The 17,362-nt window shown below is 32.5% G+C and overlaps 1 protein-coding gene across 5 annotated transcripts in view; it reads right to left on the bottom strand.

Annotated features, from left to right (window-relative positions):
- Positions 1-779: 779 nt before the first annotated feature.
- EPHA5 (EPH receptor A5) overlaps positions 780-17,362 on the bottom strand; it is a 358,479-nt gene continuing 341,896 nt past the window's right edge. For 3 of the 5 annotated variants that reach the window (XM_045997834.1, XM_045997836.1, XM_045997838.1), the window contains 2 exons: positions 14,332-14,487; positions 781-6,122 (listed from right to left, as the gene is read on the bottom strand). In XM_045997834.1, the coding sequence (XP_045853790.1) occupies positions 6,017-6,122; positions 14,332-14,487 (262 nt within the window). In that variant the 3' untranslated portion in view covers positions 781-6,016. Of the gene's footprint in view, positions 6,123-14,331; positions 14,488-17,362 lie in introns of all 5 variants that reach the window. The other 2 variants (XM_045997835.1, XM_045997837.1) reach the window with 1 other exon arrangement.

Raw genomic sequence — 17,362 nt, 5'->3', positions numbered from 1 at the left:
ATCTCCCAAGGTTTGGCTTACTCTAAAAATCATATATGTTAGAAATGTAATCAGTCAAATCCTGATTCCCACCCAAGGTTTACACCTCACTTTGTGAAAAAGTTCAGGTAATTTCTTTCTTGCTAAACTTCAATTCTTGCACCAATTAAATCAGGAGATTGGCCTTAATGATTCCATTATCTAGATAGCATGGTCAATATTTGGGTTTGGTTTCAAATAAATGTAGTTTTCACCCTGCCTTTGAAGAACAGTCAGGGACTTGGGCAATTTTTTACCAGCTTTGGGTCATGGTGTCCTCATCAATAAAGTGGAGACAATCAAATTATAATACAGTATGGAATATTACAATACAGAATGGTCCCCTTTTTTAAATGTTTTATTAAACATTTCCCTCCCACCACCACATCCCTTCTACCTGATCAAGAATGTCCATAGGATTGGGAGAAAAATCCCTTTTATCATGAGATCTTTACATTTGCAGCAAAGCAGAGGCAAGAATAGTCTATTTGGTAACAAAGTACTCAGAGTCTTTACATGAGGACATTTACTAAAATAGTAAATTATATATATATATATATATATATATATATACACACACACACTAAAATAGTAAATTATATATATATACACACACAAACATATATATATACGTGTGTGTATATATATATATAATTTACTATTTTAGTAAATGTCCTCATGTATATATACATGTCCTCATATATATACAGATATATATGTGTGTGTGTGTATATATATATAATTTACTATTTTAGTAAATATATATATATATTTCTAATACTGATATTATGTATAGGCAAAGGAGTTAAGGATTATTTCCATAGTCATGGTGATGTCACTTTTCATGAACGTAAATGCAAAAATTTACAAATATGATGAATTTCCTTGAATATATCAGATGGTTTGGTATGCTTTTTACAAAAGGAGACCAATATGATACAATTTATGCAGAAAAAGAGGGAGCATTTATACTTACTGACACCCTTTCTTATAAGGATGTAACTCCTCCACCCAAGCCACAAGCAGATGCTTGGCAGTGAAATGATGACCAACTATGCTACACAGCAAAGTCTCTTTTTGCAGACGGTACATGAGTTTTCTGGGTTTTGCTTTTGTTTTTGTTTTTTTCAAGTAATGCTGTATTACACTGTCACAAATCAACTTCTAATTAGGTTTCACACAATTATGCTCATGTTCTACAGTCTTATGTCAAACTCTAGTTGCAAAAATACGCGAATGCAAAGATTCATGAATATGTCTTTGAAGAAAATGAATGCTGATTGCATTTTAAATATTTAGCATAGGAAATTCAAACATTTTTATTAGAACTAACTGAAATCTTTATACAAAGGCTGTAAGTTTAGAATCTATTGGGGAGGGTCAAGCATGACAATCGGATTTAACTGTATTCAAAGGGTTTTTTATTTTCTGAAAAAATATAAAATTTCATATCTTACACTACAAAAACATATACACAAACCAAATGCACAGAGAGCTTCAAATGGGGAAGAAAATACAGAAACACTAATCCTTTCATGAATTAATGCTTAGGCAGGGATTTGAGATATCCTGATGCCTAGGCTAGAATCAGACGCTCTATACAGCTGCTTTTGACCTGCCTGAAACTAAGTGAATTTAATAAACATATTAAGAAATGACTGAGCCTAAATTTTATTCTCAAGCTATTATAAATGAAATTTACACACTGTTAAATTATTAACTGTGAAACTATAGCAATCTAAAGATTCACAAATATGTTGACCACTGTAATCTCTACTGTTAATATAGCCCAGACTGAATAAACATGACTTATTTTGCCACCTTCAATTTTTTTCATTGACATTTCGAAGAAACAAATGACATTTGATTCTGATTATTATAAATAGATTCTCTCTCGCTCTCTTTTCAAAGAATTGTGTCTTCTCCTAAGCAATAATTTTGTGGTCATTCTGAATAAGAACATTCAATCATTTATATGTAAAAAGATGTTTTTTATAAACCAACATGAAAAGAAAGTTCTTATCTATTTCTCCTTTGATACATTACTATATAATTAACAGCATAATAGAGAAAAATATTCAATGTAAGCAGCTGTGCTACAGAGTTGAAAAAATGATGACTTATTCTAGTTATTAATTTCAAATAAAACTAGCATTTTGATTGTTTATTCATCATCATCATCATCATATTGTACCTACTTTTTATTTATTTAGAGTTTAAACATCTGGCAGGACATAAACAAAGACAGCTTACTATATCATATTTAACATATTGTCTTCTTATATTTAGAAAGAAAAAATGGGAAAAAGACCTTATTCTACTATGCAATATCGTACATCTAGTAAATTTCTAACATCTGATGCAAATTTGCTATCCAACACACCATTACAAACAAAAATGTCTTCCACAGGTAAATTTTTCTACTTGTGCTTCTGCAAGCCCACATTAAATGGGAGAAAGAATGGTGTTAAAAAAAAATCTTTTGACTTTCACATAAAGAGTAAATTGCAGACATGCAAACACATTATGTGTTCAACAGATATTAGTTTCTCATTTTAAACTTAAGATGTGAAACTATCTCCTCACCATTGCACACTGGTTAAAACTCTTTACAAACTCAGCAAAGGATGCCCTGTATTGTTTTGGCAATGCAGAAACTAATAATGCTGGCCACATTTAAGTTTAGATAGAGTATTGGAATATAATTTTTACAGTAATCCTACAACTTTAGAACACTGACTTGGTGATTAAAAGAGAAGAAATAAAGAGACCATGCACATTTTTTTTTTAACATGGGAAAAACAAAATCTTTACATTTTTACATACAATTCAGATATTTCAAAGGCCAAGAAGAACATGTGAGCAAATGGGAAGATTAGGAAACAAATTGATTGATAGAAGTAGAAATTGAATGACTTCAACAGGTATCAGTAAGTTGAAAAAAACTGCCTGCTTGTACCTATTTTCCAAGTTCAACATTGAGAACGACTCATGCTTTAAAGGTATTGCTACTTGATAGTTACAATACCATTATGTATTATTTGACAAGTCTATCTTATGTGCTAAAATTATTGAGTCTATGTTTTATTTTTGGTTGTCTGGCGGGTGACAGAATGAACCAAAAGGATAAGAAATCACACAATCAAGATTTGTCAAACCTCGCCCTGGGTTACTGCCTCGCCGCATTTCACAAGAGCCGCCTCTTCTCCTGGTTCCACTTCTCACATTTATAGATGAGATTGGCACTTCCCAATTGGTGACATATCCAGGGGTGAATAAGTATTTTAGAAAGGAATTCTTTCCTCTTTTTTTTTATGTGGGGGAGAGCAGATCTTATTTGAAAGTCTCTTTATTCATTTTAAAATCATATTTCATTCCTTAGAAATTCTCAACTAAAGTGAGATATAGATGAAATTGATGTGTCTAACTTTCATCTCAATTTATGTTCCATAAGGAATACCAAGACTACAAAGGACTCGATCCATATTAATTTATTTTGTTCTTTTGTGGAAAAAAAGGAAATGTACTTGAATAATAAATTCTAATCACTTAGATCTCTCTGTGTTGATCTCCCAATCATTTTTGAACATATAAAGTTAGAAGACAGTTCAGGAAATATCTTTGTTATGTGTGAGTCATTGTGGCTAGTCCTAACATTTATGATAGTTTGCATTTAGAGTCAGTATGTCTACTCCTACTTTGAAGCTTCTCAATTGTTACTTTATCACTTAAATTCAGTTTTTTTTTTACAAAATTCAATAAAGTGCAATATGTCTCCAAATGTTTTGTTTAAAAAGAATTAGTTCATTTCTTTTCCTGAAATGAACAAAGGTATCTTTTCATGATGGTGATGCCCACTTACTTGTGATTTGATCAAGACAATGCTAAATCCACCTTCTCTACTTCCTCTGCAAATTTCACTAATCTATTAAAATATACTTGAAGTGTATTTTATTAGGACCCATGGTACAGTGTAGATCTAATAAATTATAGCCATAATTAGGCTAAACTAAATATACCATCTGAGAATTGTTTAGACCTTTTTTTTTCCTTTTTTTTCTTTTTTCCTTTTTTCTTTTTTCTTTTTTTTTTTTTTTTTTTTGCCATGTTTTTTAGCAAAGAGTTACCCTACTGCTTAAGCAAAAAGTGGGCAAGGTAGAAAGAAGTTATTCCTTAAAGGTTTATTCTTGTGTGTGCTAACATTCAACTAAAGCAAGTGCTTGGAAAAGACAGAATACCATTAATATCATGCAGGTATATTTTCTATGGATTTCATTAATCCAGACTACTCCAATATACTATTGCCCTTGATAATCATAAATAGGCTATATTTTATTCAAATGCAGTGCTCCTTGAATAATCACATCATTCTATGGTTTCTATAAAATGTAATACTATAAAAAATTTGTTATTTCACCAAGAAGCTCAGTTTTGTTCAAATTCTAATGAACCATATAATTTATAACACAAAAGTCTGTCTTTACCAAGTGTGGTACATAGAATGTACAAAGAACATATCTTATATTCCGTAATAAGGTCAACTAAATAATACTTTGGACTGGTTTATCACAATAAGTTCAATTTGATGAAACTGAATATAAGAAGAAATTACCAAATGAATAAACAGCCATCAATTAATAAAACTTGTTGAGTTTTGAAACAAGGATAAATTATATATATACACGTGTGTGTGTGTGTGTGTGTGTGTGTGTGTGTGTATTTCATTATTCCATTGCTGCCTTAGTATCAAAATTTCTAGGGCTGAACCGCAAGGGAAATGGTTACAAAGGATTAACACTTAGGGGTAACGCTGAGTGCTATGTGCCTGGATTTAACAACATTAACAGAAGCCTGCACAGTTAAATCCTTCTACATCCTGCTGAAAATGTGCCCTTCGGTGTCAACTTTGCTTGACAAGATATTTTCTGGGACTCAGAAAGGTGAAATTTCTTACAGGGGTGCAAGATTAATGGCTAGAAGAACTGCATTGTCACAGATATCACAAAGTGTTTTCAAAAAGCCAAAGGGGATTTAATCTTATAGACATTTCCTGTTAGTGAATAAAGAGATTTAGTAGCTTTTGGACATATGAGAGGAAGAAAGACACAAGCTTGTGTTACATTTTCGTTTTACTGCTCCCTACTTCTCCTATTCATATTACACTGTGGAGCACTTGTTCCTGTATGTTGCTCAAATTAAAACTATTAAAAATGCAAGCCGAATGATAACGCACACACGGGCAAGCATCACACACGAAACTGCAACTTAAATTGATTCCTGGGTATATAGCAAATTATACAGTATATACACATTGATTACCTAATGGTTTCTGGAAGAGCAACTAAAAGTAAATTTTATAACACAGAAAAATAAATATACACCCTGTATTGTACTTGTCCTTAATCAAGCAACATATTTATACACTAGAATCTATAACTTAACGCTGTGTAACAGCATTTTAAAATTACAAAAGAAGGTATCTATTAAGAAATTATCTAATCATATTGCTCTTCAATACACTTATGTAGACGATTAAGACTTGAAGTAAACTTCAGTAAATTGCAGCTTTTGTTAGCCCACGAATGGCTATAAACTTTTCCTTTCAAGTAGATTCTTGGAAGTTTTGAAAGGGGCTGCCTTAATTCAGTCTGTAAAGGTGCTCTATATAGTTATATTTTTCATTTATAAAATTTTGTAGAAGTAGTGGAAAGGATTTTCTTGTTGCAACATAAGATAATGTTTAAATTCATGTTTTTATTCCATGCAGGTTATATTTGCTTCATGAAAAATGAAGACACTGAGGAAGATAAGGAGATTTTAGCAAAACACTGAATACAAATTCTGTGGCTGAAACAAATGCTCTCCTAAGGTTTAGAAATCGCTGACTTTTCCCTTTTCCCCCATTTTTTTTTTTTTTGTTGTTGTTGTTAAAATAAATCTCAGGGCTTGTTTACAAAGTGCAGAATCATTCACTTGACGAAGTGACATGAAAATGAAGTTACAATGGCACCATCCCATTCACCAGCTGCACCTTCATTTCTTGAAGGCTGTTCATGATCTTCTTCTGGTGACCAACAAGAGTCACTCCAAGCCGTCTCAAATCCCTGCATGAAGAAAGCACACATTGGATGTATGTATTGATTCAACTAGTAGCACACCTCAATATTTCACATGGCAAAGACATAAACCTTTTGCACAAACTAGTTAGATTACAGTCCCAATTTAGATATATGGGGTCCAATTTTCAAAGGCAGGTTCTCAAATTGTACCTTGAAAATCTGTTTGCAGCCAAACATACAATTTATAATAATAAGGAGAGCTATCATATATATTTTCTCCCTTTTTTGGGCTTCATTATTTTGTTGGCACAGAGTGGTGGAAAAACAAATTTGCACGTGCTTACCAATAACATTTAAATTAAAGGTACAATTTCATTGAACAATTTTGAAAATATGGACCTACCCTAGGAACAATAACTTTCTTTTTTTTTTTTTTGATGAAAGAAGGGAGCAAAAAGTATACTTTAGAAAATTGTACAGTTAAGCAGCTGAAGACCAAACTCTTCAAATGACTCAGTCAGTACAATCATTTTTTACAACAGATATCTTTATGGGATGATAATCACTGCATTGCTCTTCTACTACTTCCAAATATTTTATTTTTTACTTGGAACCCAAAGTACTAGAGCTTTCTTCCTGTACCAAATAATATCTGGGCTCTACTGGCACTTAGAGCATTCTGAAGATTACACACTCAGAAAGTCTTTTCAACCGAGATACACCGTTATCGTTTCTTTTCAACAAGCTTATTATTCAAAGAAATTATAAATGTTTAGACTTCTACACTAACAGAATATTATGGAACCCACAGTCAATGCCCACAGTTATTAATTGTTATTTCATGGGATATGCAGAAATTCTGTACCTCTAGGGTATGTGTTTGGCAAATAAAATTATTCAGGTATGTTTGGCAAGTGGTAACATTAATTACAGGGGAAAAAAACAAATCAAGATTTTTAAGTGACAAAACTATTTGCCATATTGGATTTCTTTAGACAATTACTTTATTGAATATATTATACTCAGAGGATATTTTTGCATTCAGAGTATCTTAGAATTCTTTAGAATTGGATGCAATGACGTGAGAATCATTATACACCAAATTGGACAGCTTTGGAAACAAGTAAATCTCTTGATTATCAGAGAATAGAAATGGGTACAGATGTTTTACATATATTAATATTGGAAATAATTGCTTATTTAAATAATATCTTAGGTTTCTTTTTTCTTTTATGTTTTCTTGATTTTTTAGGGGAGTTTTAGCAAATGGCAAGTAGCTAAAAAAAAGAAGCAATTGATACATTGATACTTAGGGTAGAAACATAGTTCTTTTTTTCTTAGAACGTGAATATTGAACATTAGAAAGTATTAAATCTATAAGACACCAGAGTACAAAAATATGTGTGTGTATGTGTGTGTGTGTGTGTGTGTGTGTATATATATATATATATATATATATATATATATATATATATAGTCATGGAAGATAATCATTGGCAAAAATTAAAAGAAAACAGTAAATAAATCACTTTGAAACAAAATCACTGTTCTTAGTTATGAAATAGGCTATAAAATAGATAATGCCTAACATAGGGATAAGAAAAGCTTGAGTCTAATTGTCTTTCTTTTTATTTTTTCTACTACATCAGTTCCTTAGCTTGGCCCCTGTTAGCATTATGGGCTGGATGAATCTTTGTTAGAGGGGCTACTCTGTGCATTGTAGAATGTCTCACAGCATCCCTGGCCTGTATGCAACAAATACCAGAAGCATTGCACCACTGTTGACTCTGTGGTGACAAGACAAAGTGTTTGCCATATGTCCTGTGAATAGAAAAATCTCCCCCCACTTGACAACCATTGCACTAATATAAAAATAATAGGTGAAAATTAAGATGTCTTTTTCCCATATGCTAGGAAAATGCATAACTCCATGACATATATTTTTTGTTAATCATTCGTGGATGAGAAAATGAAGGCTTAGAGAATTTAAATCACTTGAGTAGATAACACAGCTAGCGGGTAGCAGGGTTAATACTAAAACCAGGAACCTGATGCCAAAGTCTGTACTCTTTTAATTTCTCATTACTCTGAGATACAATTTTGAGCAAAGTACTTCAAATTACATCTAATCATTTATTCATCTGTAAAATGAGAATGCTCTAGTGATAACATCTAATATCGAAAACTCTAAAAGAAAGAAGACATTTAATGGTGGAAACTGAACACATACTTCTTTAAGGTTATGGTAACCCAATCTACAGGCAATTTCAGTTATGAGCTAATTAACATTCTCAGGTTTTTACGCCTTATGAATCGAGAAGAACTGTGTAGATGTGGGTATTCATGGGTGCTCACTACCATAGTTTGGACCTAAGTCAAGTGAGAGAACTAAAATTTCTTAACCTGGAAATAATCATTCTCTGCTAGAGAATTTAAATAATTGGTCATCAAAATGAAGTTAATCATATGTTTTACCCAGATTCAAAAGTCCTGATGTTATATATATACTTAAATTGTGCAATTCATATGACTAATCCAATTATTAGGAATGAGTTTTTTTTTTTCCATTTTATTTATTTTTTCAGCGTAACAGTATTCATTCTTTTTGCACAACACCCAGTGCTCCATGCAAAACGTGCCCTCCCCATTACCCACCACCTGTTCCCCCAACCTCCCATAGGAATGAGTTTTTGAAAATCATCATTACAATTTATTCTGAAAGACCTGAGAAAGAAATTACAGGTTTCTCACTGAAATAGCATAGGTTTTGAATATACAATACCAGAATCTCTATTGGGAGTGTGTTCATGTGGGTGGGGGGGGTGTGGGTGTGTCAGTGTGCCTGCACATGCTCCACATTCGAACACTTGGTTGTCTCACTGACATTAAACCTCTGGTTTAACTTATTTTTATTTCCACTGTTTTAACTTGTTGTTATATTATACGTAGATATGACTTCATTTTATCAAAATATCTTGACCGACCACAAGAAAAGCTCAGTTTCAGCGTTTTGGATATTTAAATTTTATGACATCTATATCATGTTAAAAAACAGATGTTTTGGGACGCCTGGGTGGCTCAGTTGATTAAGCAGCTGCCTTCGGCTCAGGTCATGATCCCAACGTCCTGGGATCGAGTCCCACATCAGGCTCCTTGCTCGTCAGGGAGCCTGCTTCGCCCTCTGCCTCTGCCTGCAACTCTGTCTGCCTGTGCTTGCGCTCTCTCTCTCTCTCTCTCTCTCTCTGATAAATAAATAAAAATCTTTAAAAAAAAAAAAACACAGATGTTTTGAGGAATCGTGTTTGATTAGTAGATGTAGTTATAGAGCTGGTGTTTATAGGCAAATAAAATATTTCTTTCTTCAAAACATTTCATATATCTAGATTTTAAGTTAATTTTTAAAAAATTTTCCCAGTGAGTTAAATATAAGATTTTATTTCAAGGTCACCTTACGATCTGATTATCTCCTAAGATGCACATGGCTACTTAGACCACAGAAATTCTCTCTCTCTCCATTCGACCTGTTTCCCATCCCTCTTTCCATGGAAGAAATGGGGTTATGAAAACACAGTATCAAATTTTATATATTGCCATAAATTATGTGTGTCTTTAATGGAATGCTGATGTTTTTAAAATCTGACTTGTCATTTCAAAAGCTGTCAAATTACTGTGCAGAAATTTAGAAATAGCGTGATTATAATGCATGCAATATACCCATGCCTCTATGCAATGTGATTTTCAGTGAAAAGTTTGGGGAGAAATAAGATCATTTCTGCAAGTTAAAACTGTTCTCAAAAGCAAAGAAGTTTCTTAAGAAATCCTGTTTAATATTTGTTCTAATTATATTACAAATGACAATTAAAATAGTATTATAAAAACATTTCTAGTAAAGGTTAAATAACATTACTCCAATATTAATAAATGCACTAAGGTATTTAAAGTAGTTTTTTTCCTATTTTCATGATTTCTAAGAATTGCCATTTTGCTCTTTAGAGTATATATTAAATTGTCAAGTTAGCAGTAATAAAGTGAGAGAAATTTGATTAAAATTGAAGTATTTTACATTTAATGATGAAGTTACTCCTCTACTTATAGAAACTTTTTCAAGATATGCCATTTTACTCATTTCATTTTTCTATATAAGAAATTTTATAGCTAGGTAAAATTTTAAATGTATTCCATTTATAAATATTATACTAAATGTTTCATGACCATGTGTAATCTTAAGTAATACCCAAAGCCAATTCTAATGATGATGAACTATATTTCAGCAGAAGCTTATGAATTTAAACATGATAAGAAAAGTATTGTTACATAAAATAACTTGGCTTTTGTCAACAAAACACAACCAGTTTTAGAAAAGCTGCGAATATAATGAATTGCCATTGATGTAATTACATTTCAGCATATTTTTAAATGTTACTCCATAATATTAAACAATGGAAGACACTGATGCTATGATACTAAAATGGCAGAATGAAAAATAGAGTAGCAAGAGGTGTCTAGTTGAGTTCGGAGCAACTCTTGATTATTCAGGATTTAGCTCATTCATTTATGGGTAAGTCATTCCCTCACTTCTTCTCCCTTCTGCTTTACACATCTTTTAGCCAAATCACTGGTATTTACCCTACCAATACTGGCTGGATAGGAGAAGGGAGAAGAGAGATTAATAAATATTCATTAAATTCCAGTGTTTGTTCTTTTTGTCATAATTTGATCATGCAATGGTAGGTTTGAAATTTTTGGTTCCTTTAGAAAGATCCTGACAATCATTTATATATCTACTATACAAGATAAAGATATCTACATTTGGCAAAGATTAACCATGACTGGTCATGGTTTTCAGTGAGTGAGACTATAAACTAGACTAGATATTTTAGCTTCATTATGAACTACATGAACTAGACTAGAAACTTTACCTTAATTATGTAGAATGCAGAGGAGAGTAAGTACTCCTGTGTGCATTTTAGGTATATAGTAAATTATGCATGATGTCTTTATTGATAAGAAATCTACTTGAATTAGTGTGCATACATTTTAGCCCTGAATTTGTAAAACTTCCATTTTAATAGTCTAAGATACCATTTTAATAAATGATACTAGCATAAATCTCTTCAATTTATATACAATTGGCATAATATTTAAATTTGTTGGATTTTGCTCATCTTCTGAATAATCAAAAGTTGACAATACTGGTCTGACAACAGGTTTAAAAAGCAACTGTACTACTGTCCTTAATACAGATCTTTGGATTTAATTTGCAACTCAACACAGGCTTACAATTCCCCCATCAACCAGAAGTCCCTACATTTACACACCAAAGTACAGATTGCACCATTACCACCACAACAATTGTTCTGTGTATTATACACAGAATAGCAAGGTTTAGGCACAGAGAATGGCAGACAGAAAGACCTAAGGTTGATAACCACATTGCTGAATACATTTTAATTCTAAGATTGCTAAGTTTCTCATTTCCTTTCCACATTAAGCCATATATGCATGCGCTGGAGAAAAAAAAAAAAAAAGGAAGAAAGAAAGAAAGACAAAAAAAAAGAAAGGAAGAGGAAGGAAGGAAGGAAAAAGGGAGGGAGGGAAGAAGGAAGAAAAGAAAGAGGAAATCACAAACAAAATTAAACTTTCATGAAGGAAAATTTTTATCAAATTATGCCATTCTGAAAAATTGTAAAATTTTCTATTCTTTTTTCTAAGCCCACTATGAGAACAAATTTGATGGCATAAATTCTAACATAATGTTTTAGTTTAAGTATATGGCAGTTGATCTCTTGCCTTATAGTAATTGATCTTAACTTTTTCCCCCATCTAAGCATTTATCACAAGTATACTTCCAGTTCTCAGTTTCTATTATGCCTTAGCAATAACACCGACAATAATATTTTATTATATTATTATAGCATTATGAAGCCTCCATAAAATTAGTGTTTGGGTATTGGGTAAAGACCATGTGTAAAAAATCATTATCTAATTGTTTAAGAGCTTGTCTTTTTCTCTGCTGATATCCCAGCAACTTTGCCATGTGTCTTCTCTAATTTTTTTGGTGAAAGGCAAGCAAAATGCACAGACAACCTTTCTCTTATATTCCTGACCAAGCAAGTAAATGATTACTCACTATTTTGTGAGTTAAATGATTTTTTGATAAATATGTTCTTATAAAACAGGAAAAATATGGTTAAAAAATAATAAATGAGGACATATATTTAAAGCTTCCAGAAATCAACTTCACTGGACTTGAGGTTTGCTGGCTCAGTTTCTAGTAAGGAATGGGCCCTGAAGCAACTGACACATGGAGACCAATATCTCTGAACAGGATGATGTTAGTGAGTGTCCTAAGTTCACTTTACTATTCCAGTTGAGGTAAATAAATTAAAAGACAAAATATCTGAAAGGAGGCAATACAGCAAGAGGCAACAGGATACCAAAGCAATAGAGACAAAGAGAAGAAGCAGAACCAAGTAGAGAAAAACTAATCAGACAAAAACTACTGGAGAAGAGAAATGGGGTGGAGAACCATAATTAGAAGATAATAGAGGGCTATTAAGTCCTGAAATAAAACATACAAAACGGAGAGAGTTTGGGGAGAGAGGAGTCAACAAGTAAGTCAAGAGAAAATAATTGAAAGCAATAAAAAATGAAACACTAAAATAACGTTAGTTAGAGAAGTCAACATATTCGGGGCCCCAAAGAGATAAAGTAAGAGAGAGATAGTTAATGCAAAAACCATTATTTGTGTTTAAAACAATTCTGTGAAGGGAGAAGCGAAAAATAGTGCATGTAAATATATAAATATATATGTATATGTGCTATTTTAATAAAAAGAGAGACATCACTTAATGCAAATAATTTTATTATATATTTACAAGTAATCTGACATTGGGTAGAAGAAATACCTACAATATCATTTTAATATAAAATGACAAATGACTTTAATAAATTAAAATGACCATTTTTACTGAAAAATTAAATAGCAATCATGTAAAAATAGTTTTAAATTATCAGCAAAATTTTCCGTTCACTATTTTAAATATAGCACGAATGAGTTCTTTGAGCATTCAAAGAAATAATGGGCAAAGCATATGTGTCATCAAATAGATACAATTTGGAGGTGATGGTGAGGATGAAATTCAGCAAATTGAGAGAGCATGCTGAGTAGTGAGTTTAGGTTCAGTACTTATAGATACGAGGAAGAGAAAGGCTGAGAATGTGACATTATCTGGTGACAAATGATGATACCCTGTTACCTTTCGTGTGGATGGACCGTGAATTCAATGAAGAAAAGAATGCCAGACTAGAAATGGTGAGAGACAATTGCTCAATGTTCATATTATATGAAGTAATGGAATAAGGACTGTGGTTTAGTGCTTTAGAATGTTCTACTATGTTCTAATCCTTACAACAATATTTTAACCTTTGAATCTATAGGTAATTTAAAGTAAGTTATTATATTCACAGGTTAAAACATTATTCGTGTTAATGGAAGCTAGATGGAACCACCATAACAGCAGATAATTTTCACAAATAACAAATATTAGGCTAAAATAATTACACATACAGAGTATATAATAAAATACAAACAACTTATAACCTTAAAGGATTTAATATTTAGCTCTAGTGATTTTTATTTATAAGATTTGATAAATGTTATCTTAAACGTGCAAACAGAAAAGGGCACAATTGGTTCCACTGAGATTGTACCAAATAACAAATCAGAGGCAGAATCTAATATATCCTTGTATTGCAAGAATTAAGGTGCACCAGTTAGAGATTAGAAGAGATTCCTGCCTGGGAAGCTTTGTTTGAGCTGTTGCTACCCAGAAATTCATCATAGCCAAATTTTAAGAAAATGTTTTGTCGTTAAGTAGGACTAGCCACACCAATTGTGCTTACAGTTTGTTTTGTAATTACATTCATATAACTTAAATGCCAGTATAAAAACTTTGTCAAAAAAACATCTTTTCCACAACACAAAATGCCAGTATTTTTCCAAGGAGCTATTATTCCAATTATTCCAATATTCAAATGTTATTTGTTTGAAGCAAAGAAGCAAAGATACTGGCCACAAGTAGCATTAACCATGCAGTTGTTAACAATACAGGCTAAAAAAGAAGAGGCTTCTTTGAAAGGTGTCACACATGGACAAAGGTTAACTGATTTCCCTTGACCTCATCCAGATTGGATTCTGAACAATTTTTCTCGCCCCAACAATTATGTAAAAATTATCAGAAAAATTACTCACTCCAAGGTCACCTGAGCCACAGCGTCCATTGAACTGTATCCATTTTCCATGAAAATCTCTGTATATCGGCCCATTTTGATTGCTTCTAGCCATTCACCTACTGATCTGTAGGCCCCAGATCCCAGTGGGCTATGTTCTGCCAATAAAGTAGATACCCTAAACCACAGAAAATAGCAATATTAAGAGAAACACTTTAACTCTTTTATAACATATTGTGATATTAGCACACAATCAATGGATTTTTGTGTTTATATTTATAGGGAAAAATAGACTAACATGGAAGAAAATTATTCAAAATATAGAACACAGATTTTTGTTTCTACCTGTAGTCAATGAAAACTTACAATGGCTTAAGAAGCAAGTGTTCTGTGATATGAAACATTAGCTAAAAATTCCATGTGGTAATTTAGATTTTACTTCTCATTATTGTTTTTTGTTTGTAAAAATATTACAGAAAATGCTGCCAAAATTGGATATGAAGGATAATTTGTACAATGCCAATTGCTCCTAGACTTTGCTAGAGAAACTCAAGTTCATTTATGCTAATTTCCCAGGAAGCTCAGAAGTTATTTATCCTTCAAATTTATGCTCTTACATAAGGGTACTTGTTAATTTATAGTAATAAATGCCTGTTACCCCTTTTCCTGACTTTAAAATTTGGAGGCACCTAGGACTTGGCCCTATATCTTCTCTACTCAAGCTAGAGTTCCATTCTAGGCAATTTTACCCACTTTTATGCTTCACGTAGCATCTATTTTTCTCTAATTTTTACCTTCAGCCTTGGTTTCTCATGTATTCATACTGCTACTTCATACCTCCATATTCCTCATAGGAATATCCCCTCAGCATGTCTGAAACCACACTTCTCATCTTTTTCACATCCCTTCCCCATGAAGTCTTCCCTACTCTAGTATATGATCCAAGAGTTCACTCATCCCTTGTTCTCAGTCTCCTCACAATCCACCATTACGTGTATTATCCATTCTACCTCCGATATATTGCACACCTGGCTACTCCTCTCTATCTCATTTGTTGCCACTTCAGTGCAAGACACGTCTTACCTGCACAACCACTCAAGCCTCAGAGTTACCGTCCCGAATTCTATTCTTACTCTCCACTGCAAAACCAAAGTTGTTCTTTAATGTTTTTATTTTGTTTAATATCTCCCTCCTCCTATAGTGCATTGCTCAAAGCTATATAATCAACACCTAGTCACAGCATGACACAACATGGACACGTGACCGTCTGGATGAATAAATGGGTATCTTGTGATCTGTAGCCTTTTTTTTTTTTTTTTAAAGATTTTATTTATTTCTTTGACAGAGAGAGAGATCACAAGCAGGCAGAGAGGCAGGCAGAGAGAGAGGAGGAAGCAGGCTCCCTGCTGAGCAGTGAGCCCGATGCGGGGCTCGATCCCAGGACCCTGAGATCATGACCTGAGCCGAAGGCAGCGGCTTAACCCACTGAGCCACCCAGGCGCCCCTGATCTGTAGCCTTTAAGCAGTGGGAGTTAAAGATTTGATGAAGATAGAAATACAGGAAGAAATATTTGGAAAGTAGGATCCTGAAGTTGAAGTTATGAAAGAGTTGCAAATTTTAGTAAAAGCAAATTCTAGAACATGACTATTAGAAGGAGAGTTCAAAGTAGGACAGAGACCAAAATCATTGAAAGAGAACATTTCAGCATATTGAGAGATATTCAAACGTCATCTACATGGTTACAGAAATCACCACGTTTTTGACATGGATGAGAATAAAGGAAAACACAATGAACAAGGACTTTTAATTTTAATTTTAATTTTTAATTTTAGAATTAAGATTTATAGATGCCTGAAAAAAGATGGCTAGTAAATGGCATAGTCTTAAGCCAAATCTGTTTAAATGAAACCTAGCTAGCTCGTTCTATATATTGCACACAAAAAATATGAAATTTTTTGGAGATTCTTGAACTGCTCCTAATCTATCATGATACCAATATAAATTAATGCAATCTAGAACATTTAATGTCTTTTTGTGGTTTCCTTTCTTTATGTCCATTTGTGACAACATAATTCAAATAAGTAGATGAAAGAAATGCTTAGTATTTACATGATAATAAATAATTAAAAAGCAGATATTTCAGGAACAACATAAGGAATAACTGCTAAGAAGAGAAATTCAACACTTGCTACTACAGAACGTTAATGATGCTTGAACAGAAATTGAAGATTCATTTCTCATTTGTATTTAAAAATGACTTTTTGTCTAGTAAACAAATGTTATGTCAGAATCATAGGACTTATGTGACTTTATCAACAAATTATTTCTCATTTAGTTCACACTAATAGGCAGCCAATTTGTTCACACTTCTTGTAAAAATTAAAAACTGCCTCAAATATAGTGAAAATAACAATCTGGCAATTTTTTTAAAGTACAGAATCAATTTTTAAAGGATAATTATTTAATTAATCAGGTTAAAAAGAAAAGCATGTTTTACAAATATGCAGGATTTTTTAAATGTATTCATGTGCATTCAGAATATTTTTAAATGCTCATTTGTTTATACCAATCTTTTTCCACAAATTACTCATTTATCAGCTTTAAGTCTTGTTGCAACTTCATAGTAGATGATTAGCCAAATATCTGTATACAACCAAATAAAAGCAAAGAATCTCTAAAGGAGTGGTCATTGTTTATAAAATATGACAGACTTTAAAATGTTTTAAAGAAATCAAAGAGTAATTATTGTTAGATACCTCTGGTTTACGAGATGCTTATTTGTGCATATTTGGCTTTTCTGTGTGATCTCACAATCTTATTTTGCCCTATACACCCCTGTGTGAGATCCAAAACACATCAAAATACACACATTTGGGCTTTTTAAAAATATTTTTTTAAGATTTACTTATTTATTTTAGAGAGAGAGAGAGCACCCAAGTGGGAGAAGCAGAGGGAGAGGGAGAGAAAATCCCAAGCAGACTTCCTGATCAACAGGGAGCCTGACCTGGGGCTTGATCTCATGACCCTGAGATCACTACCTAGTCCATGGGGA

This window comes from Meles meles, chromosome 2 (genome assembly GCF_922984935.1).
Source record: "Meles meles chromosome 2, mMelMel3.1 paternal haplotype, whole genome shotgun sequence".
NCBI classification, from domain to species: Eukaryota; Metazoa; Chordata; class Mammalia; order Carnivora; family Mustelidae; genus Meles; species Meles meles.
The sequence above is the reverse complement of the archived record's forward strand: the minus strand, read 5'-3'. Positions and strand labels throughout refer to the sequence as shown.